This window comes from Balaenoptera acutorostrata, chromosome 4, assembly GCF_949987535.1.
Source record: "Balaenoptera acutorostrata chromosome 4, mBalAcu1.1, whole genome shotgun sequence".
NCBI lineage: Eukaryota > Metazoa > Chordata > Mammalia > Artiodactyla > Balaenopteridae > Balaenoptera > Balaenoptera acutorostrata.
This window is the reverse complement of record NC_080067.1, coordinates 151261075-151283846: the sequence shown is the minus strand read 5'-3', so window position 1 is coordinate 151283846 and position 22772 is coordinate 151261075. Positions and strand designations below refer to the sequence as shown.

The 22772-nt window shown below is 54.8% G+C and overlaps 1 protein-coding gene across 15 annotated transcripts in view; it reads right to left on the bottom strand.

The window, feature by feature from the left end:
• Window positions 1-11885: 11885 nt before the first annotated feature.
• The window catches only part of PCBP3 (poly(rC) binding protein 3), a 214895-nt gene continuing 204008 nt past the window's right edge, over window positions 11886-22772 (bottom strand). For 5 of the 15 annotated variants that reach the window (XM_057545898.1, XM_057545900.1, XM_057545910.1 and 2 more), the window contains 5 exons: window positions 18109-18187; window positions 17614-17673; window positions 14735-14787; window positions 13772-13941; window positions 11888-12626 (listed from right to left, as the gene is read on the bottom strand). In XM_057545898.1, the coding sequence (XP_057401881.1) occupies window positions 12590-12626; window positions 13772-13941; window positions 14735-14787; window positions 17614-17673; window positions 18109-18187 (399 nt within the window). In that variant the 3' untranslated portion in view covers window positions 11888-12589. Of the gene's footprint in view, window positions 12627-13771; window positions 13942-14734; window positions 14788-17613; window positions 17674-18108; window positions 18188-22772 lie in introns of all 15 variants that reach the window. The other 10 variants (XM_057545909.1, XM_057545901.1, XM_057545912.1 and 7 more) reach the window with 10 other exon arrangements.

Sequence of the window (22772 nt, the reverse complement as noted above, 5' to 3'; positions counted from 1 at the left end):
GATGGGACTTTCGCTTGTCCCAGCCTGGACGGACTCTGACCCTGTGACCTGATGAAGTCAGTCTACTTACCGGACCCCTGCCCTAAAGCAACTCGTGGTCCCTTAAGGACAAGTGTTTTCCAGCTCCTGTCAGGACCAATCAGTTCTCACCAGGCAACTTTTAACAAAAAGGCCTCTTGGCTTTTTGTCTTCAGAAGCCCCTGACTCTTTCTCTTCCCTGGACACTCTTTCAGGGTTACCCGCATCTGGGTCTCCTGAATTGCAGACCCCAAGTAAACTCTTTTCTTACGTGCAGCTGCTTGCGTTATTGTTTTGGTAGATAAGATCTGGGATATGGGATATTCCACAAGATACTTGTCCTGGAGTCAAAGTTACAGAATTCCACACGAACCACCAAAAAGAACAGAATTCTACATGAACCACTACCCCAGCCCGAGACCAGCCCTGGAGCTGCACCTTTGCTGGGGGAACTCAAACAGCAGAGCAAAGGCTTTGAAAACTGGGCTGACGTTGGATCGACCACACACAGCAGGTAAGACGGGACTTCATCAGGTCACAGGGTCAGAGTCCGTCAGGCTGGGAGGAGCCTAAGTCCCGTCCTTGGTGGCCGCCCGTCTCCATTTGAGAGACTCTCTGAACCGACTCCAGTTTTCTTCTCCTTTCCATCAGGTAAAAGTGAACACTTGAAATGAATGGAAAGACAGACGCTCTCAGCAGAGAAAAAGAAATTATAAAAAGAACCTAATGGAAATTTTAGAATTCAAAAATAGAATGTCTGAAAAAGATTTGCAAATCACCTATCTGACAAAGGACTTGCACCCAGAATGTATAAAGAACTCTTCACACTCAACAATAAGAAAACCACCCAATGAAAAATGGGCAGAATATTCTAACAATCACCAAAGAAGATGTATGCATGGCAAATAAGCACATGCAAAGATGCTCATCAGTAGTCATGATGGATTTGCAAATTAAAGTTTAAGCTACGCTAGGAATCCTCTAGAATGACTACACACAAGGGCTGTAGCTGCCGACTGGGGTGCTGGGTGCCCCCCTGCAGTGTCGTGGGAACAGGCACAGACACTCTGGAAATCTGCCCGTAATTTCTTTAAAAATTGAACCTATACCTACCATAAACCTGAAAGTTATGCCTTGGGCATTTACCCTAAAGAAGTGAAAACTTAACTACACACAAAACCCGCACGTGGGTGTTCATAACACCTTTACTTGTACCACCAAAGGCTAGAAACAACCCAGTGTCCAGTGTATGTTTGAACAGACGGGTCCACACAGGCCCAGAATGGAAAGAACAAACCGTGAACAGGCACTGCGGCTCGGCTGGGTCTCGGTGGTTTCACGCCAAGGAGACCTTCTGCGGTCACATGTTGTCTGGCTCCACACCTCCCCTAACTGCACTTGGCTTCACTGAGCTTCCCAGACACTGCGTATTTTATAGATTGAAGGTTTACGGCAGCCCCGTGCTGTCAGATGACGGTTAGCATTTTTAGCAATGAAGTGTTTGTTAGTTAAGGTATGTAGGTTGTTTTTTAGACATCATGTTACCGAACCAAACTCAGGTCTGCTGGTCCGACCTGCAGCAAACCCAGCTACTGACCTGGGCTGAGGTGAAGGAGAGGGCGGTGTTTACTGCAAGGTGCCCAGCGTGGGGCTGAGCAAGGAGGACGGAACTCATGCTCTAAAGACCCAAACTCCCCGATGGCTTTCGGGGAAGAGTTTTTAAAGGCAGTGTGAGGAGAGGGTCGCAGGGCGTGATCAGCTCCTGGACATTCTTATGATTGGCTGGTAGTGAGGTAATTGGGAGTCAACATCACCAGCCTCCTGGTTCCATCTGCTCTGGGGTCTCCGTGCTTGAGGGCAGCATACAGTTAACTTCTCCACCTGGTGGGAGTTTCAGTCTCTGCAAAAGAGCTCAAAGGACATGACTCAGAATATCATCTACAGTCCATGAGGAGGAACTAAAGGCCCTTGACTTAGTTTTATGGCTAAACTATTATTTTTATGTCTTGCTTGACTGTTTTCCTTTGTTTCTGCATTTGCTCTCTTCTCTGATTAAATGTGCTCTTTGGAAGTCAGGGTATGCCCGCGAGGCTAAGACTTTTCTACAAACGAGAGGTGGGGAACACGGGGGCGGTGGGGGGTCCCTGGGAAGGCCCCGCAGAGTCCTGCTGAGTTTCAGTAAAGCTCCTGCACAATTCATAGACTACAGTATGGTATAAACATGACTTTACATGCACCGGGAAACCAAAAAATTCCTGTCTCACTTTATTGCGATTTTTGCTTTATTGCTGTGGTATGGAACCAAACCCACAGTATCTCCGAGGTCTGCCTGTAGGTGACTTTCTGGCAAAGACAGGACCATAAAGACGGATCACAGATTCGTGGTTTCCGTGGACTGAGACCAGGGGACGGGCTGGACTGAAGGGGCAGCGGGAGGGGTTTGTGGGGGTGATGATCTGGCTTGAATCTTGCGTGACGGTGAATTTGTCCAAACTCACAGAACTGAACATCACAGAGGGTGGATTTTAGAGTCCTAAACTAAATATAAAAATTTAGAGAGTCACTGTTGTTGAGGAACCGTCGGGAGAGTTGCTCCAGACTGAAGGAGACCAGGAAACATGAGACCATGTGGTGGGTGGACCCAGAAACACAGCTACACGTGACGTCCTCGGGGTGACCAGGGAAGGGGGACGTGGACTAGGGGCCTGTGTGGTCTACACGCTTCTCGGCCATGATGACCATCCTGTGGTTTTGTACGAGGTCGCCCTTGTTATTAGGAGAAAAGGAGACTCACGCTGACACAGTTGGGGAGCAAATCCTTTCAGATACTGGGAGAGAGAGAGATTCAGGGACAGAGACAGAGGCTGGCATGATGGTACATGGGTTTTCACTGCATATTTTTTCAAACTTTCTGTGCATTTTAAATTTTATAATAGAAAGTGTATATTTTTAATGCCATGGGGAAAATAACTCTAGACACACCTTATCATCTGGGACTGAAGTTAAATTCTGAACTCCTAGGCCAAAATAATTCAACAGCATTTTCCAATCACGCGCTCCAAGCTGGAGGGACGTGTTTCTTGTTGATAGGCTCAGCATCGGTTTGGAAAGTTCTAGAAACCAAACCAAGAATGCATTTTGCTCACAGACTTGCTCCTGTCCTTTGCAAGGAAGGCTGCAAGTCTTCAAGGCTGCAAGGCTCTGAGCAGGAAGCTTCTGCAGGTGCAGATGTGATCTGGGCAGCTCCTGGTCCCAGGGGGAGGGCTGGGGGGCAGTCCCAGAGGCAGGGCCCGCCGAGGTCAGTGGCCCCAACCACAAGGCAGGCATGTCACCCTCTCCCCCGCAGAGGGGAACCCGGGGGCTCACGGGAAGTAAGCAAGTAGGAGCTGTTGGTTTCCCCCACTGAGTTGACCTCCAGACACCAGACTCTCACTTGGCTTCACCTTCACTTTTAAATGCGCTGGAAAGATCAATGATTTTACTGTTTGATTTAAATTTCACCAGTGATTCCAAAACCATGAACATATAAACTCCTATGGTCATCTCAAGTGTGCAATTTGGAAGATTTCTTTTTCTTGCAAATCACAATTATCCATAAGAAAATACGGTGCCTTTTCTTTAAATGACCTCCTTTAAATCTCCCACGCACACAGGACTCTTGGAGGCATATTCATCAATAAATGGAGACTAGTCATCTGAGCATCACGGTTTGTATAATTGGAGCTGCACACTTACAGTCCTGGAGGCTCTGCCCAGATGGCCGAGAACTTGCTTTCTGGGCTGACTAGACTCTCGAAGCCCAGACACATCTTAACTTGGCTCCCAGAGTAAACTCCACGGGGTGAAATAAACTCACTTTCACTGACTCTCTTCTTTGGATTCTGTGTCGCTCTTTTTGTTTCTGGTTCTTGGCCAAGTTTGGCCGGTGAGGGTGCCAGGTGGGGTCAGCTGAAACACGGTGCAGCACGTAGGGCCCTTAGGTGGCCGGGGGGAGGCAGTGGGGGGCCCGCGGGAAAAGGGTGAGGGAAAATTCTAAACAAATGAGTGAGGAATGGGACCCAGCAGGCACCATGCTGAGCCCAGAGGCCCTGTCCCTCTGAGCAGCCCAGGCCTTTCCAGCGCTTGGCTGGCGGCCCGTGGCTCCTTCTCAGGTTGTGCTCTGGGAGAGAACCTGACGGAGGACCCCTGCCTGCTGCTGCTGCACAAGGGGGTGGCCAGGGCGTGACCTCCCTCCTCCAGGGTGGCCCCACAAATCCCTTGGGAGTAGCAGTTCCCTGCAAGGCTGCTGTGCATTGCCCGCCCAGGTCGCTGTCCCTGGAGCACTGTGGCCGGGTCACCAGCAGGACCAGAGCATCGGACACTCTCCCTTCCGCCACGGGCTCGGCCCCACGGTGCACCTAGCCGTGCTGCCAGGCCATCCATCCAGCCGTGAGGACGTGAGGTCATTTGTCCAGCTGTGAGGATGTTTGGTCATTTGTCCAGCCGTGAGGACGTGAGGCCATTTGTCCAGCTGTGAGGACGTGAGACCATTCCGTCCAGCTGTGAGGATGTGAGGTCATTTGTCCAGCTGTGAGGACGTGAGGCCAATCTGTCCAGCTGCACGGACACGTCCCTCCTGGGGCCCCACCTAGCGCCAGGCGCCTCCCTCTCCCCTCGGGACCCTGCCCACCCCTCGGAGAGCCTCCTGCTCCGCTAACTTGTCCCGTGAGGGGCGCGAGGTTCCTCAGCCTGGGGGCGGGGGGAGACACTGGTCGCATTCAGCATAAATCCGGGCAATTCTGGAAATTCATAAGGAACAGGGTTGCTCTACAGCAAAGTGTAATTTGAGTGATAAGTGCATTAACACGTTTTTCAGTTTGATATGGAATTATTTTCTCTGATAAGTAACTATTAAAAGGCCGGCTGGAGCAGGACCCCGTTGGTCGCAGACCTGGTTCTTACACCGCTTACAAAGACGCTTGCTTTCCTTTAACTTTCCACAGCGCCTCCTGTGTCCGAATTCTTTTACTTTCGCAGGAAACCGAGCAGGCGCTGTGTCACGAGCAATACATTTTTGGGGAGTGCCTCATGCTTTGCTCTCATGTAGATCAAAACGCAGCTAGATTCACTCCACAAAGTTCTAGAGAGCCCCAGAAACTAACGCAACATGAAGATAGGGGCAGGCCTGTAATTACAAGCATATTCACGGGAAGATTCATTCATCCCTTACACAATTGACGCAGCAGCCCGTGATCTCCTAGTTGGTCTTCTGCTTTCTCAATTCTTCTGATGCAACAGAAAGTCTGGACCGGGGCTCTGCTCTGGCCAGGAGTGGATCTCGCCCTGCGAGAGGGACGGGCTGCGGCCACGGGGGACACGCGTCACACAGGTTGACACACTGTGTCTTGAATCTCTGGCCCTGCAGACACACCTGCGCCTCCTGACAGGCATTTGCTGGGTGTCCGCCGGGATGGGGGCGGGGTGGGGGGCGCGTGGCGGGGGCCGCCAAGGCCCCCACGCCGTTGGCAGGGCCCTCTGGAATCGCTGCTCCTAGGGTCACAGCCCTTCAGAGCTTCCAGCTCCCCTGCAAATATTCTTCCTGCCCACTCTTCACTCAGCGGCAAAAGAACAAAGTGAATCCCCTCATGATGCGGGGAACGGAGCCCCGGGCTAGGACCAAGCCACCCACCGGGGTTCCTCTGGAAGGGCTGGCCCGGGGCCCAGGTCTGCCACACCAATGCCCCTTTCCTCTTCTGCCCGCCCGTCTTCGGGGGACACCCAGTGGAGGAGTTTGCGCCCCACACTGACCATGATGTTGGGGGAGGTCAGGGCGGCTGAGGCTGAGTCATCCTGGGCGGGGCCTGCCTGCTCCTGGACTTATTTCCTGATCTGGGATGGGCCGGACTGGACCCTTCTGGGATCTCGAGGTCCTATAAGTGTGAGAAAAAGAAATACACCTAAAACTTAAGGGGGTTCCTTAACGACGTGAAATAAGAGCAAGAAACCATGAGAAGTGGCCGCATATTAGCCATCCCAAGTGTGATAGCTGAAGAGCCGACAGACGGGACCCAGAATAGGGCGGTGTCGGCTGAAGAACTGACCAGAGTGCCGGGGGATCGGATGCAGGCCCCGGAGACAGAACGCTGGGGAAGAGCTAGAAGGAGAAGAAAAAGCCACTAAGAGGGGTGCCAAGTGGAGGAGACAATCAATTCCAGAAGATAGAAGTTACAGAATGAGAGAAACACACAGAGGAATTATCTAATGAAATAATGAAAATACATTTTCTAGAGCTACAGAAAGGTGAACGCCCTGCCCTGAACAGTGCACGTAGAGGTGCCAGTGGCATGTAGAATGGAGGAGTGGAATGTGGGGCGCTTGGGCCTGGATATTTTGGGGTGAAGTATGGACATTCCAGAGGGAGAGCACAGATTCTCCAAAGAAACAAGAACCAGGTTCACACAGCTGACACACAGCACAGTCAAGTTTAGGCGGCGCAGCACAGTGATGTGACTTCCATGCATCATGAAATGATCATCACAGCAAGTGTAGTGAACAGCACCATCTCATATAGACACGACATTAAAGAAAGAGAAAAAATTTTTCCTTGTGATGAGAACTCTTAACAACTCTCATAACAGCACACAGCAGTGTTAATTATGCTCATCACGTTGTGCATTACAACCCTAGGACTTATTTATCTTATAACCGGAAGTTTGTACATTTTGACCACCTTCATCCAATCCCTCCTCCTCCCACCCCCACCTCTGGTAACCACAAACTTCATCTTTTTCTGAGTTTGTTTTTGAGGTATAGTTGACCTAAAACACTATGTTAGTTCCTGTTACACAGCATAGTGATTCAAGATTCCTATACATTTCAAAATGATCAGCATAATAAGTCTAATTCTGATCTGTCACCACATAAAGGTATTCTGTAGGAATTGACTATATTCCCCACACTGCACATTTCATACCTGTGACTCATTAGTTTTGCAACTGGAAGTTTGTACCTCTTAATCTCCCTCACTATTTCTCTCCTCTGCCCACCTCCCTACCCTCTGGCAACCACCTATTTGTTCTCTGTGTCTATAACTCTGTTTCTGTTTTGTTATGTTTGTTCATTTGTTTTGTTTTATAGATTCCACATATAAGCAAAATTATACAGTATTTGTCTTTCTCTGTCTGACTTATTTCACTTAGCAAAATATCCTTTTGGCAAATGGCAAGATTTCATTCTTTTTTATGGCTGAGTAATATTCCATTATATATATATACATACACACACACACCCTCACCCACATACCACATCTTATTTATCCATTCATCTATTGATGACCACTTGGGTTTCTTCCATAACTTGACTATTGTAAATAATGCTGCAATAAACATTGAGGTGCATATATGTTTTCTAATTAGTGTTCTTCTTCTTTAGATAAATACCCAGGAGTTGAATTCCTGGATCATATGGATCATATTTAATTTTTAAAGGAATCTCCATACTGTTTTCCATAGTGGCTGCACCAATTTACATCCCTACCAACAGTGTAGGAGGGTTCCCTTTTCTTCACATTCTCACCCACACTTGATAGTTGCTGTATTTTTGATAATAGCCATTCTGACAGGTGTGAGGTGATATCTCATTGTGGCTTTTAAAAAAAAATCTCATTCTGGTTTTGATTTGCATTTCTCTGATGATTAGTGATGTTGAGCATCTTTTCATGTGTCTCTTGACCATCTACATGTCTTCTTTGGGAAAGTGTCTATTCAGATCCCTTGCCTGCTTTTCAATTGGGTTGTTTGTTTTTTTGCTATTGAGTTGTATAAGTTCTTTGTATATTTTGGATATTAAACCCTTATTGGATATTTTATTTGCAAGTATCTTCTCCCCATCAGTAGGCAGTCTTTTCCTTTTGTTGATAGTTTTCTTTGTTGTGCACAAGCTTTTTAGTTTGATGTGGCCCCAATCCGTCTCTTTTTGCTTTTATTTCTCTTGCCTGAGGAGACATATCCAAAAAAAATTACTAAGACCGATATCAAGGTGCATACTGCCTATGTTTTCTTTTAGAATTTTTATGTTTTTAAGTCTTACACTTAAGTCTTTAATTCATTTTGAGTTTACTTTTGTATATGGTGTAAGAAAGTGCTCCAACTTGATTCTTTTGCATGTATTGAATAGCTGTCCAGTTTTCCCAAGACCATTTATTGAAGAGGTTATCTTTTCTCCATTGTATATTCTTGCCTCCTTTGTCAAAGATTGATTGTCCATATAAGGTTTATTTCTGGGCTCTGTACTCTGTTCCATTGATCTATATCTCTTTTTGTGCCAGTGCCATACTGTTTTGATTACTGTAGTTTTGTAGTATAGTTTGAAATCAGGGCGTGTGATACCTCCAGCTTTGTTCTTCTTTCTCAAGATTGTTTTGGCTATTTGGGGTCTTTCATGTTTCCATAGAGATTTCAGGATTATTTGTTCTAGTTCTGTGAAAAATGTCATTGGTATTTTGATAGGGATTGCACTGAATCTGTAGATATCCTTGGGTAGAATGGACATTTTAATAATGTTAATTCTTCCAATCCATGAACACAGTGTACCTTTCCATCTGTTTGTGTTGTCTTCTGAAATTCTTTTATTAGTGTCTTCTAGTTTTCCAAGTAGAGGTGTTGTTACATCCTTAGTTAGATTTATTCCTAGGTATTTTATTCTTTTTGATGTAATTGTAAATAGGATCGTTTCCTTAATTTCTTTTTCTGATAGTTTGTTGTTAGAATATAGAAATGCAACAAATTTCTGTATATTAATTTTGTATTCTGCAACATCACTGAATTTATTGATGCGCTCTGCTAGTTTTTTGGTGGCATCTTTAGGATTCTCTATGTATAGTATCATGTCATCTGCAAGCAGTGATAGTTTTACTTCTTCCTTTCCAATTTGGATTCCTTTTCTTTCTTTTTCTCCTCTGATTGCTCTGGCTAGGACTTCCAATACCATGTTGAATAAAAGTGGTGAGATTGGGCATCCTCGAATTGTTCCTGATCTTAGAGGAAATGTTTTCAGTTGAGTATGATGGTAGCTGTGGGTTTGTCATATATGGCTTTTATTATGTTGAGATATGTTCCCTCTATACCCACTTTGGTGAGGGTAATGAGGTTTCACCTTACACTTGTCATAATGGCCATTATCAAAAAATTTAGAAACAATAAATGCTGGAAAGGGTGTGGTGAAAAGGGAACCCTCTTGCACTGTTGGTGGGAATGTAAATTGATACAGCCACTATGGAGAACAGTATGGAGGTTCCTTAAAAAACTAAAAATAGAGCTACCATATGACCTAGCAATCCCACTACTGGGCATATACCCTGAGAAAACCATAATTCAAAAAGAGTCATGTACCACAATGTTCATTGCAGCACTATTTACAATAGCCAGGACATGGAAGCAACCTAACTGTGCATCGACAGACGAATGGATAAGGAAGATGTGGCACATATATACAATGGAATATTACTCAGCCATAAAAAGAAACGAAATTGAGTTATTTGTAGTGAGGTGGATGGACCTAGAGTCTGTCATCCAGAGTAAAGTAAGTCAGAAAGAGAAAAACAAATACCATATGCTAACACATATATATGGAATCTTAAAAAAAAAATGGTACTGATGAACCTAGTTGCAGGGCAGGAATAAAGAGGTAGACATAGAGAATGGACTTGAGGACACGGGGAGGGGGAAGGGTAAGCTGGGACGAAGTGAGAGAGTGGCATGGACATATACACACTACCAAATGTAAAATAGCTAGCTAGTGGGAAGCAGCTGTATAGCACAGGGAGATCGGCTCGGTGCTGTGTGACCACCTAGAGGGGTGGGATAGGGAGGGTGGGAGGGAGGCTCAAGAGGGAGGGGAAACGGGGATATATGTATACGTATAGCTGATTCACTTTGTTGTACAATGGAAACTAACACAGCATTGTGAAGCAATTATACTCCAATAAAGATGTGTTAAAAAAATGCCCATGGACTCTCAAAAAATGAATAAATAAAACTCAATAATAAGAGAACCAAATTAAGAAACGGGCAAAAGGTTTGAATAAACACCTCAGCAGAGAAGGATAGAGGGCAAATGAGCACATGAAAAGATGCTCAACATCATGTTATAAGGGAAATGATACTTAAAACCACAGTGAGTTGCCACTGCATACCCACTTGAATGGCTACTATTAAAAAGACTGAGCACCCCACATGCCGCTGCGGATGTGGAGCGACTGCAACGTCCCTGCAATGTGGAGAGAGCATAAAATGGCACGGCCGCTGTAGAGACCCGGTGAGCAGATTCTTAAGAGTTAAAGATACGCCCGTCATGTGCCCCAGTCACTTCCCTGCTAGGTATTCACCTCCAACAGAGACTTGTACACGCAGCTCACAGCAGTCGTATCTGTGGACACGGAAGGGTGGGCAGCTCCGAAGGGGCCCCGCTCCTCCGGGTGCCGGGCATCAGCCGGGGCTGGTGGTGTGCCTGGCACACGAGCATCTCCTCTGGGCCCCACGCCGGGTGGCACGAGTGAGGCCCCTCTTCCTGACTCTGGGGGCATCCCACGTGGCGCCTTTGGGGCTCCTCCAATGGCGCCTGGCCTGCTGCTTCCCGGCCTCTCCCGCCTGGACCGTGGGGCTGGCATATCTCCACTGACACGTCCAGAACCGAGCGCCTGTCTCCCCAACCCTCATCCGCAGCCTCTCCGTTCATGGAGGGCAAACCGCCTTTCCCGGGCTCAGAGCGAGAGCTTTCGTTCACGTGGCCTGGACCCTCTTTCTTCCATAGCACACTTTGGATCCGAAGGGAATCCTGCTCATTTTTCCTTCGGAAGCCTCCAGAACCAAGGCACCTGGCTGAGCCCCACCTCTGTCAGTCCCGCAGCCTCCAGCGCTCCCCTGGCCCCCGTCACTCCTGTGCCCTCCTGCCCTCCTGCCCTCCTGCCCCAGCTCCAGCTGCTCCGGCCCCGGCCGCCCCTCCACCGGCTCTTCCCCTCCAGATGCGTGCGCAGCGGGGCCCGCACCTCAGCCCCCCCAGCCTGCACCTCCCGGGGCCCCACGGTGAACACTGCACTTCCCACGTCCTCCTCGTGGCCGGCTCTGCCCACGGCCGCTCTGGCTCTCTAAGGCACTTCCTCACCCTGCCTACCGGCCACCCGCCGCCCCAAAGCTGACCAAGGTGCCCAGAGGGAGGCCCGCGTCCACCTCGTCCCCACCACCTCCCGGGCCCTGAGCGAGGCCGGCACGTGGCCGACGTGTCCGGCGGCTGCGTGAGTGAACCGCAGCCCTGAAACTTGGGCTTGCGGTGTGGCCGGCGCCGCTATGCTGTGCACCCAGCCTCGACCAGGGGACTCCAGGGAGGGCAGGGGAGTGTGCCTGGGCGGCCCGAGCACCGGAGGCCTGGCCGGAGCCCGGGGAGCGGGGCAGACGAGGAGGGGCTCCTGCCAAGGGGCGGGCACCAGGGCAGGCCCTCCGGCCACGCGGACTCCCAGCGATGCGGGGAGGGTGGTGCCCCCTGCGGGGCTGGCCCGGCCTCACCTCCCGGCCGCCCACCTGCTCGGGGCCCGTGAGCCCGCATGTGACACAAGCAGGCAGAGCTGTCTGCCCCGGGCCTGGGCCCCCCAGGGCTTCAGCGCCGAGAGGGGTGCAGCGGGCTCCCGGGGTGAGCGCAGGCGAACTGAGCCGGGAGGAGGGTGCGTGCGGGCTCCCGCTGGGGAGCGCAGGGCCACCGTGCCCGGGGCGCGGCGGGGCAGCAGCCTTCCTCCCCGACGCTGGGCTGGGATTGGCATCGCTGCCCCCCACGCAGTTTTGCAAAAGTAAAACCAGAAGAGTCGTGGAAGTCAGACAATGACTTGTTTAAAGGTGGGAGAGGGTGGGAGCGCGATTTGGGTGAGAAGGAGCTGCTCCTTGGGCGGCAGGTGGCCGCACGAGCATCGGGGGGGGTCTGAGTGCGGGGGGCACAGAGAGGAGCCAGAACCGAGGGGCAGCGCACAACGTTTATTGAGCTGGGACGCGGTGCGGAGGCGCCTCCGGCCGGTCCCCACTCTCAGCCCCGAAGACGCCCGGGGCCCAGCACCCCCGCTTTGCCCCGCACCCCGGGTCAGGACCCCGAGCCTTCCTTTCTCCTGCCCTCGGACAAAGGGAGACGTGCACCCTGCCTGGCGCTGACCCGCGTGGCCACGGGAGCCGAGGCCAAGGGACCGGGGAGGGGCAGCTCCCTGCGGCCACAGCTCCTGGGGCTTGGAGGGGACGGCTGCCGGAAGCGCCGTCCAAACGTCAAACCAAGTCTTAAAACAGTTACATGGACACTAAGGAACAACGTTTCTAAAACATCACAGATGGGAGTGGCCCCAAAGCATTTAAAATAATGAACACGGCATGCCAACGCGTGAGGAGACGGGCGTCAGTGAACTTGAAGCAGTGTCGGGGCGGAGCCGGGGGCTCACAGACACAGATAGAGCGCTGTGGGTGCACCTCTAGGGCACAGACACCTTCTGTAGTAAAGAAACCTCTATGTCTGCAAGGGGGTGGGTGGTCTGCACAGGTGGCGAGCGGTGGGGACGTCGGCGGGGTTAGAGCGCGCCCATCCCGGTGACCTCGGACGTCAGCCTGGAAGAGACAAGGGCACAGGGCACAGGTCACCACGTCCTCACAGACGGAGGAGTCCTTAGAGCCTTGCCCCTCCCTCTTCATTGCCATGGACGGTCCTGGCTCACAGCGCAGTGGCCACTAGCTGAGGACCAGGGACCAGAGCCATGGGGCCTTCCTCCCCTGCCACAGGGGCCTGTGTACCTGTCACCACATGGTGGGGTGACGACAGCCACCAGGACAGGCCCAGGCTGCCACAACCGTTTCTACGGCCACTGCCGGGAGGGGCATGGGAGTGACACTGCCGGGGAGAGAGAGGGAAGCAGGGCCCTTGTGCCGCGCGGCTCTGGAGGCTTCCTGGGTGTGGTCGCCCTCAGCAGGGAGGCCGAGGGTGGGGCCCGCTATGCCCAGGAGCTCCGCCCTGGCTCTCGGGCCACAGGACCTCCGTCTGCCCCAGCGCGTGACTTCAGATCCTTGCACGGTTCCCTGACAGCCGCCCACCAAGTGTCTGGGTGGGGGGGGAATCTTTACAACCACAGATGTGTGAGAGCAGAGAAACGCAGTGACCTGTTCCCTGAAACTACAGAGCCTTTTATGCTGACTTTCAATGACCCCAGACCCAGGCCTCTGCCGAGCAGAGAACGTGGGGTGGGCACAGGGCAGGTGCTGGCCAGGCCACCCCCAGCTTGTCCCCGTGGGCAGAAGGCCGGAGGTCCCAGCAAAGGCCAGTGAAGCAGCCCCTCCTCAGCTCCAAAGCCCAGGGACCTCCCGGGTGTGCGGAGCTGGCAGCATGGCTACGAGGCTGGCGGTGGCATCACAGGGCCCGGACCCTCCCACTGCACAGCGACAGGCAGGAGGCAGGCTGGCCCTCACACCTCCCTGTGGCTGCGAAGAGTGAGGCCCAGAGGCTTGGCTTCAGACACCCTGAGACGCTGGCCTCCCCACAGTTTGCCGCCTGAGGCGCCAATGCCTAGCGACTTGTCTGGGGCCGTGCGGGCACCACTGGAGGTGAAAGGTCAGGTGTGAGAGTGCAGAGGAGCGTGTGGGCCTGCGTCCACCTGGAGACTCTCCCCGTCACGCTCCACCCCCCGCGCCCCTGCACAGCCAGGAGAGAGAAGCCCCGGGAGGCAGCCCCGTGCAGGCCCGAGCGGGCTGGCCGGCCTCACCTGGCGTTGATGAGGTACTGGGCAAGGCTGATGTTGGCCGGGGTCCCCGTGATGGTGATCTGGCGCTCTGACGACCCCTCTGTGGCATTGGCGATTTTGATCTGAGCTCCAGACATCTGTCGAATTTCATTGATTTTGGTCCCCTGGCGTCCAATTATGCAGCCTATTAGCTGGAAGAAAGGACGGAGGAGCTTCTTAGAGGAGAATCCACCGCAGCCCATGTGCGGTGCCGAGCCGCTGGGGAAGCCGCAGGAAGTGCTGCTTTGGGCCGCCCACCCCCAGCACGTCACAGGCTCCAGAGGGAAGAGGCGCGCCCACCCCCCTCCTGCTGAAGGACGGGAGCCGCGGGTGCGTGGCCTCTGCTTGGCCTCGACCGCAAGAAGTCCCGACAAGCCAAGACACAGCGGTTATGCGGCCGCACCACCTGGCCCAGCGTCCTCTGTGGGCCCGAGGCCACGTCAGCCCCTCTAGGCCACGCCCTCGGGCTGGAGGGATGTATGTTTGAGTGGACACGGGAGCTGGAGAGGCGGTGTCCCCAGCCATCACCATGCCCCACCCAGGCAGCTGCCCCTCTAGGACACGTGCCCCACGCCTGCCCTGTTGTCTTGGTTTGGGGATCGGCGTCAACATTCTTAAGATAAACCAGGGATCCAGAGCATGGCTGGGCGATAACTGAGCGTGTGAGGGGGTGTGTGAGGCCCTCCGAGGGCCCATGGGGCACTGCTGGGCCACCTACTCCCAGGGCTGACCCTGAACCAGGCAGGGCCTTCAGATGGGGGCAGCCGGGGTCCCCAGGCAGCTCCGGCATCTGAATTCCGAGTCAACGCTGAAGCGCCACCAGCTCCTTCCTTGGCTGGTATCTCGGGGTGACATCACCCACCCCCACGGGCACTAAGCTGCTTAACCAGGGCGGGGGGGGAGGGGCACACACGGGCTCAGGATGGGCGGGGCCGGCATACTCACATCATTGGGAATGGTGAGCTCATGAGTGCTGGCTGGGGGGCTGGCGTCCAGACCTGGGCACAGCGAGGGGAGACGGTTAGGCGGGCAGAAGGTTGCTCCCGCTGCACCCGGCGCTCGGCCCCGCTGGGCCGGCAGGCAGGCAGGGCCGGGGGCTGCCCAGGGGAGGGTCTGCACAGCCGGGGGCCGGGGCCTGTGAGCGCTCAGCCCCAAACTGCCACCGCCCTCCTGACCCCAGCGTCTCTCAAACAAGGAAAAGGAACCCAGCAGGATGCAGGTTCACTTTTTCGTTCTGGGCACGACATGATGTCACTTGTCTGCTGTGTTGTGCAGTCTCTCGAGACACCCTTCACAGACACCCTGGTGGCTCTGCCTGGCACCCCGGGTACGGGCCGCACTGGTCACGCCAGTCCTGGGTGCCCACCCTCCCTCCCCCAGACCCGACAGCAGGCCTCCTCCGCTGCGCCTGTTCCCTCCCACGCTCTGCGGCCCCCGCCCCCGGGCAGCGCTTCCGGTGGGGGGCAGGGAGGCCCGAGAGCCGGGCAGGGGAGGCCATGCCTTTCCACAGGGCGTCCTGGGCTGAGACCCAGGCCCAGCTCATCACACGCCCAGCTTCTGTCTTCACAAATGTCAGCTCAGCACCCACCAAATCAGAGCCAGCCTCTCAGGGTTCAAGGACAAGATCCACACTTACTTTGGAAACAGTGACCACAAAACGCAGGGGGCTGTGAGGGGCCCAGAAGGGAGGGAGGGTCTGCCCTCGCGGGTGAACGCCGGGGCAGACACACTCCTGTGTACGAGGTGCTTCCATCCCATCAGGAGGCGTCTCAAACTCAAAACCCACAGCCGAGACTCTGCTCTTCCTGCCCCGGACCCGTGTGTCCCAGTGTCGTGGGGCCCGCAGCTCAGCCCAGACCCGGAGCCCCCAGCTCCACCCGCCTTCCCCGTGGCAGACTATCGCAGGCCCGGCTCACGCACCTTCGGAATATTCCGGAACCTAAGCCCTCTTCCCACGCCACGCTTCTCCCTCCCTGGCCCCTGCCCCTCAGGCTAATCCCCGCAAGGTCCCGAGGGGTCCCAAGAAAGGCGACTGCCCGGCCCCCGGCCCCACAGGCACCCTCCTCCACGGCACGTGTGTCCCCGGAACCAGATGTGCCGTGGCCATCGGTGTCGAGGACACAGGGACCCGATGAGACCGGGCCTGTTCTGGGGCCCGCGGCGCACGGGGCTCAGCTATGCTGAACGAACTAACTCACCCCAGACCATCCATCATTCTTCTGTTACGCAGCTAAACCTGGAGTTTCTGTTCTTTATCTCTTTTCATAAAGGTATTTTCAATAGTTACTTAGTTGTTCAACCATCTATATACATTCAATCTTTAGTGACATTTAAAATGTCACTTAAGAGATTTCCTTGGTCCCAAGTCCCGTGCGGTGCCTCCTGGTTTGGGTGACACAAGCTGGGGGTCACAGCCGTTCACCTAGCTTATGACTTTTCATCAAGGGGACTTTCTTTCAAAAGGTGCCGAAGTCAAACCCAGCGGTGAGCTGCCCTCTCATGAATCGTGAACGCTGCTTCCCCCACACAAAGCCCAGCTGCCTGGGAAGCGGCGTGGCATGGCCTTCAGGGTGAGGACGACCAGCAGACACCTCTCGTCACCGCCCAGCCTCCCTGACCTGCGGCCGTGGCGGCAGCGTGCGCGTGCGTGTGCAAGTGTGGTGTGTGAGAGCTCTGGGTCCACGGGGCCTTGGAGAGGGAGGTCGTCACAGGGGCATGTGAACATGGGTCCCACGTCCCCGAGGCCGTGCTGGGAGGGCCGTGTCGGGGTGGGGTGGGGGCCGTGTGTCCCAGGTAAGCCCGGCGCTTGGAGTCCCCAGGTCGTCTCCTGGAGACGATGGCTGGGCAATTATCTGCAATCACCTTATAAATTGTACAGACACCCAAACATGTGTTATCACCAGACACATAACTTTGTAAAGGTTGGTATCCAGTTCCATAATCAGAAACATTCTATAAATGTTCTACTCTAGTTTTCACTCATTCAGTTCTGCACTAACTTAATTAAAGGCTGCACTGAGAAGAAACCCACAGTGAGAGCAAGAAGCACCAGAGCTGGGGTCCCAGCTGGAGAGACGCCTCCTGAGCCCCGTGGCCTCAGCTGGGCCCACGTGGTCCTGAGGGATGGGTGAGGGGCGGACGCACCCTGAGGCCCGGAACACGCCAGCGGGGGTGACAGCTACGACCCCTGCCAACAGTCCTCTCCCGCATTTCCCCTTCAGCCGGCACTCGCTCTTCTGCTCTGACCCAGGCTTTCACGAGGCCCGTGTGGGTGGGGATGGGAGCGTGGGGGGCGCCTCCCTCCCAGGGAACCTGGCAGGTCCGGGCCACGTGCCTCCAGTGGCTTTGCTCCCCAACGGCCTGTCAGCAGGCCGCGACCACTGCTCCAAGCCTGGGTGACAGGACCTGCGGATCCACGCCCTGCCCTGCCCTACCCAGGGAGCGTTTTAGTGCAAATCCAGCCCACAGTGATCTCATCTCCCATGAAACACATTTCTGGAAGGCACACAGCGTGGTCAACCCTTCACTCCAGGCCCCCACACGCTGTGCCACTGGGAGAATAAGTGACACACAGGCGGGGCCTCTGGATGACAGGGCAGCTGTGCCCCGAGCCCAGTCAGAGCCGACCCACCACGCTCCCAGCAGGAACGGGGCGGAAGCTGGGAGCCGCGTGTGCAGACCTGGGACCAGCCACTTGGGCCCCGGCCCTGGGTGGCGCCGGCGTCCCTTCCCCGAGGCGCTTGGCCAGCAGGCCCCTCGCCCCCTCCTCCCGCCAGGTCCCTTCCTGGCCTGCTTGCTCTCCCTTTAGCGTGGTTTTCTTTTACCTGACGACTGGCCCATCAGATTTTGAGCTTCTTCGGAGGAGTGTAAAGGCAGCTTTTCTCCTGGAGAGCAAAGAAGAAACAGATTTAATGTTTTGCCCTCAAGGAGAGAAGCAAGGTCACTTCAACTAGGGAAGCTCAAAGTCTGACTGGTGCGCCGCTCCGAGCTACGGGGGCGCCGTCCCGGGCGAGCCGCCCTGTGGGTGCACCACCTCCTGCAGGAGGGCCCCCCCGACGGCCGGTTGGCAGCACAGAGCAGGGTGGACCCTCGGGGGGGGGGTGTCTCCTTCAGGAAGGCCAGCTGTAGGGTGACTGCCCCGTCACAGAGACGCACAGAGATACCCCCGCCCACCCGCGGCAGCGTGCACAGCGCCGCGTCCCTGGCCCTCACTCCAGAGCTGCGCTTGGTCCGCTCACTGCCCTGAACACAGACCGCTCGGAAAGAGAAAGGCCCCAGGTGAGAAGAGAGGAGGTCAGAAAGGGCGGCTGGGTACGTACCGGGGAAAGCGGGGTTGGTCTGTCCGAGGGGAGGAAAGGGGGTTTGCTGCATGGCCAGCTGGTGGAGCTTGGTCAACTGCTGGGGTAGGAGGGACACGAGAGCTAAGAAGGTTATTGTCATTGAGTACAAGTCACACCAAATTAAAAACGCGTAACGGAAGTCTGCACAGATAGATAGAAAGGGGGCCATGCGACACATGGCAGACGCAGCAGCACGCAAGGACTTGGCCTGGGATAACCAATGGGCCGCGGTTGGTTGGCAGGCACATTGAGTCCTTCCCCCCCTCGGCCCCCGGCCAGGTGGGCCCCCGGGCTCCACGGGGAGGGTCTAGAGCCACAGAGCAGGACCCGCTGGGCCCCAAGTGCCTCAACGTCACGCTGTCACTCGTGGGACCCACTCACATCAGTGGGTTGGCTTCCTTCTGCAAACCTGGGCCTGGCCCACTCCACGGCCGGCATCCTCCCCTGCAGGCCCTCGCTCTACCCATGGGGCGACTTGGAGGGGCCACCTGTGGGGCCCACCGCCCGCCCCCTGCGGCCTCCAGGATTACAGGAAGCAGTGCTGGAAGGCTCCACTAAGGGAGCTGCAAGGGCCGCCAAGAGGGTGCAGGGCTCCTACGGGGGGGTCCCACGCCTATGCCCCTTCCCCCCACCCCCCGTGCCCCATCGGTTGTCACCTGTCCCTTGGCCCCCATCCCCCAGCCACTAGACATTGGTGGGGGCTTTGAAATGCAGTTTCTTTAGTTATTTTATCTGAGCTTCATTTCTTAAATAAACACTACAAATAACAGAAGATAAAGGTAAACGTGGTGCGCCTTGGCCACCTCATAGGGGCTGTCTGAATGCTGGGACCCCCCGGCCTTGGAGACTTCCGGACGCATCCTCAGCCCTGGCTCACCCACTGGCCCGGCCCACATCTTCAGCCGAGCGGAGGGAGGGCCAGGACATTCCAGGACGTGCACTCAACTCCCAACCTTCACAAAGGAAGCCCAGCCCGAATGCTTCCAGAGCCCGGAGGCCGGCATGGGGCCTCCACGGAGCCCCTGTGGCTAGCAGGTGTGGGCACCCAGGGAGCGTCGAGGGCATCCCCAGGTGAGACGAGGGTCTGACCAGTCACCACGTGGGTCCCATTCTGCAGAACGTGTCGGGGGTGGGGGCAGGTCCGAGCGCTGGGATCTCCATGTCCCTGGCTTTCACGGGCGCCCTCAGGCGACAGAGGAGTGGGTATGCTGCTGGCCTCCCAGGGGCCAGGCGCGCTCTCCTAACAAATGCCGAACACCCCTTCCCAGTACGTGGGGGATCACGGCTGCCCCACGGGGGGCCCCTCCCGAGAGCCCGCCACCCCGTCCCGTGTCCGGCAGGTGCGGCCGTGGGACAGGGCTGGTGGCGCGCTGGCCGGCCAGTCCGGCCTCCTCCAGCATCCACAGGTCGGGGTCCAGGGGCCGAGTCGTGCCCAGCCTGTGGCCTCCGGGCACACCTTCCTGGTACAACCTCCACTGTGCAGCCGCTGGGATGTGGGTGGGCTGTCGCTGCAGCCAAACTTCGGTGTCTCCTGGCCGCTTCTGTAGCATCTGCCAGCGCAGGGCTGTCTCTTCCCTCCCTCCCTCACTGGAAGCGGTAAGCCCACCGTAAAAGCAGCCCTCCCCCACCCCAGGCCTCTCCCCACGCTGGGGGTGGGCCTGCTCGGAGAGAACCGGCCTCATCCCAGATTCAGCTGTCATGCCTGGCAGCTGTGGGGAGGGGAAGTGGTGACCTGGGGTCAGATTCAGCTCTGAGGGTCCCCAGTGAGGTGGGGCCGGGGGCTGACAGCACACCTGCTGCGCGGCAGGTCTGCCCTGTGACTGACACCGCTGGGCTAAGCGTGGCCTGGGCAGACGTGCACAGAAGCCCCCTGAGAAAGGTGTCAGAAGAGCACACCTGGGAAACACCGCTATGGGGACACCAACCCAAGTCTTGGGGACAAGAGGTGTGAGGGGACCTGTACCTGCCAAGCCACGGGTGAGATGACCTGCAGGGAAGGCGCTGAAGGGTGGGAGACCCCGCTGCGCGGCTCGGGCACCCTAGCTCCTCTTCCCAGGGGCCCGTAAGAAAGGTGGCAAGGACCCATGGGTGTCGGGGCATGCGGGTGTGTGTGTGGGGCACCGACTGGGTCCTGCAACCCCGCCTCCCCTGAGCACATCGCCACCCCGAGTTACGGGGACACCGGGCGGGGTCTGCGCCCCGAGCCCACCCACACGGAGCGCTGGAACCGGGTCTAAGGCCTCCTCACAAGGAGGTAACACAGGTTCCTAGGATGGAGGAGGAAATCCCGTCTCTGGAGACAACAAACATCCAGTTGGCTGTCCAGAGCCCAGCCCAGGGCAGGCAGGCCACCTGCTCTGACCGTCACTGGGATTTCGTGCAGACACCGCACTGGTGCAAGAAGCGCCGCCTGGCGCGGGACTGGCGTCCTGGGGGTTCCAGCCCTTCACCCGGGGGCCGGGGGTCAGCGAGGAGCCCGAGGGGCGGCCCTGCGGCACCGGAAGGGCCTAAGGGGCCTTGGCCAGGCTGCTCTCTGCTCCTGGTCTGTGATGTCACCCCCGTCACATGCTTATGTGTCCGATGGCCAGGCTGGCATGGTCCCCATGAGGGCAGGGCCCTCTCCTATCTGTCCCCGAGTCTCCAAGAGTGCACTGCTGTGCATTGGTCAAGATGGCAGGGGAGAGCGGGGCTCTGGGGGCGGGAGAACTGGTCGGAGTCAGCTCCAGCATTGACCAGCTTTGTGGAGATGGGCACATCTGGTCTCCGTGGGCCTCGTGCCCCCGTCTGCGAGGCCCGGTGCCACGTGAGGGATGGGCAGGCTGAAGTACTGCCCACGTGAGTTGGGATGAATGAACATCACAAACTAGCGGGGCATCCCCACCTGGCCACCCACAGCCCCTGCACCCTTGGGTGCTCCTCTGGTCCCTCCATCACCTGCTCACGGTTAAACGGATGAGCCCATTGGCCACGCGTGTTACGGGCACAGCCAGATAACCCGCGAGGTGGGCTCCGCTCGCACCTGGCAAGTCTGGCACTCAGAAGTTCAGTGATTCAGGCCCTGACCTGTCCCACTGCAATGGATTTGCTGCTTTGTATGAAACAGTGGCCACACCAGCAAATAGATCCCCTCTCAGGCACCCACGAATATAAAGTGACATCTTGGGAAGGACTGACCGGACGGTGGGGCCTGGAGGAGCACCCGTCCCGCGAGTGGGTGGGCGGATGGGTGTCAGCTGGCATCTCTCTGTCTTGGCTCTGCCCTTAACTTTGCCTCCATTTCTACATTTGTAAAGGAGGGAGCAGCACAAAGTGCTAAGGGAACTTCCCACTTTTTGAGATATTTCTGCCATAAAACAAAACAAAACAAGAGAATCAGACTTTCTAATCTGGCCAGTGCCTACAAACCACTGGGAGGGAAGACTGGAGGGGAAGGTGGAGGGCGGAGCCAGCGGGCAGGCGTCACGTCACAGACATTTCTCCATAACTGCCTTTTCCACTTAACTCTGTGTCAGAACATAAGACATAGACAAATACTCAACACGGACAAATACTGAAGTCAGAAGGATCCACAAGCACACAGCTCCACGAGTCAGCACCAGATGGACACGCCACGCACCGGCACTCACATCTAGGGACACGCCACCTCGTGGTTTAGTCTGCGAGTCCTGCTTCCTCTTCTGTGAAATGCTTGTGTCTTTTGCCCATTTTGCTATTGGGTTGTTTTTCGCTGATTCACGTGAACTTATGTATTTCAGATACTAATCCTATTTCAGTTATATGTGCTGAAAAGATCTTTTCCCCACTCTCCTTATGGAGCCTTGAGAGAAACAGAATTTAAAAACTTTAATGTAGTTGAATTCATCACTATTTTCTTTATGGTTTGTGCTTCTGTTTTAGGAAATCCTTCCCTGATCTGTGAACTGAAAGATACTGTTTTCTTCTAAAAGTGTTAAATTTTTCTCTCTCGTGTTGAAGTTCTTGGTACATAAGGAGTGGTTTTTTTTGTTTACGTTATAAAGACTATCCTATCAGATATTGTCTGCATAACTAGCTTGATGATTCTTGGCTTTTGCTCTTTCACGTAAAATTCAAAACAGCCTGCGGGGATTTTGTGTGCAATTGTACTGCATCCGTACCTCAACCTGGGAAGATCTTTGGTGTCGTTTCCAGGAGGATCGTGTGTCTCTCCATTCACTGTGGTCTTCTGGTCTTCTTTAACTTTCAATAACGACAAGATTTTTTTAAAAAATTCACCTTTTAATTATTGATTTCAATTTAATTGCTTTATGGGGAGAGAGTCATCTATCTGATTCCAATTTTTGAAAGATGGTGAGTCTTCTTTACGGTCTAGTGTGTGATCAAGCTTTGTAAACGTTTTCATGAATTCAGTAGCTGTGCTGGGGGAGTGTTCAGTGCACGTCGGTTAACTCGGGCTCACGTTGTACTGTCAGAATCTCTTTGTACTTGTCTACTTGGCCTTCATTGAAAGAGGTCTGTTAAGGTTTCACTGCAACATCTGTTAAATTCTCTTAATGGTTTGTTAATTTTTTCCTTTATATATGTTTGAAGCTATGTTTTAGGTGCAAACTTAAATTGTTTTATCTTCTAGTGAGGCATTTATCAATAAGTAATGACTAAGTAAT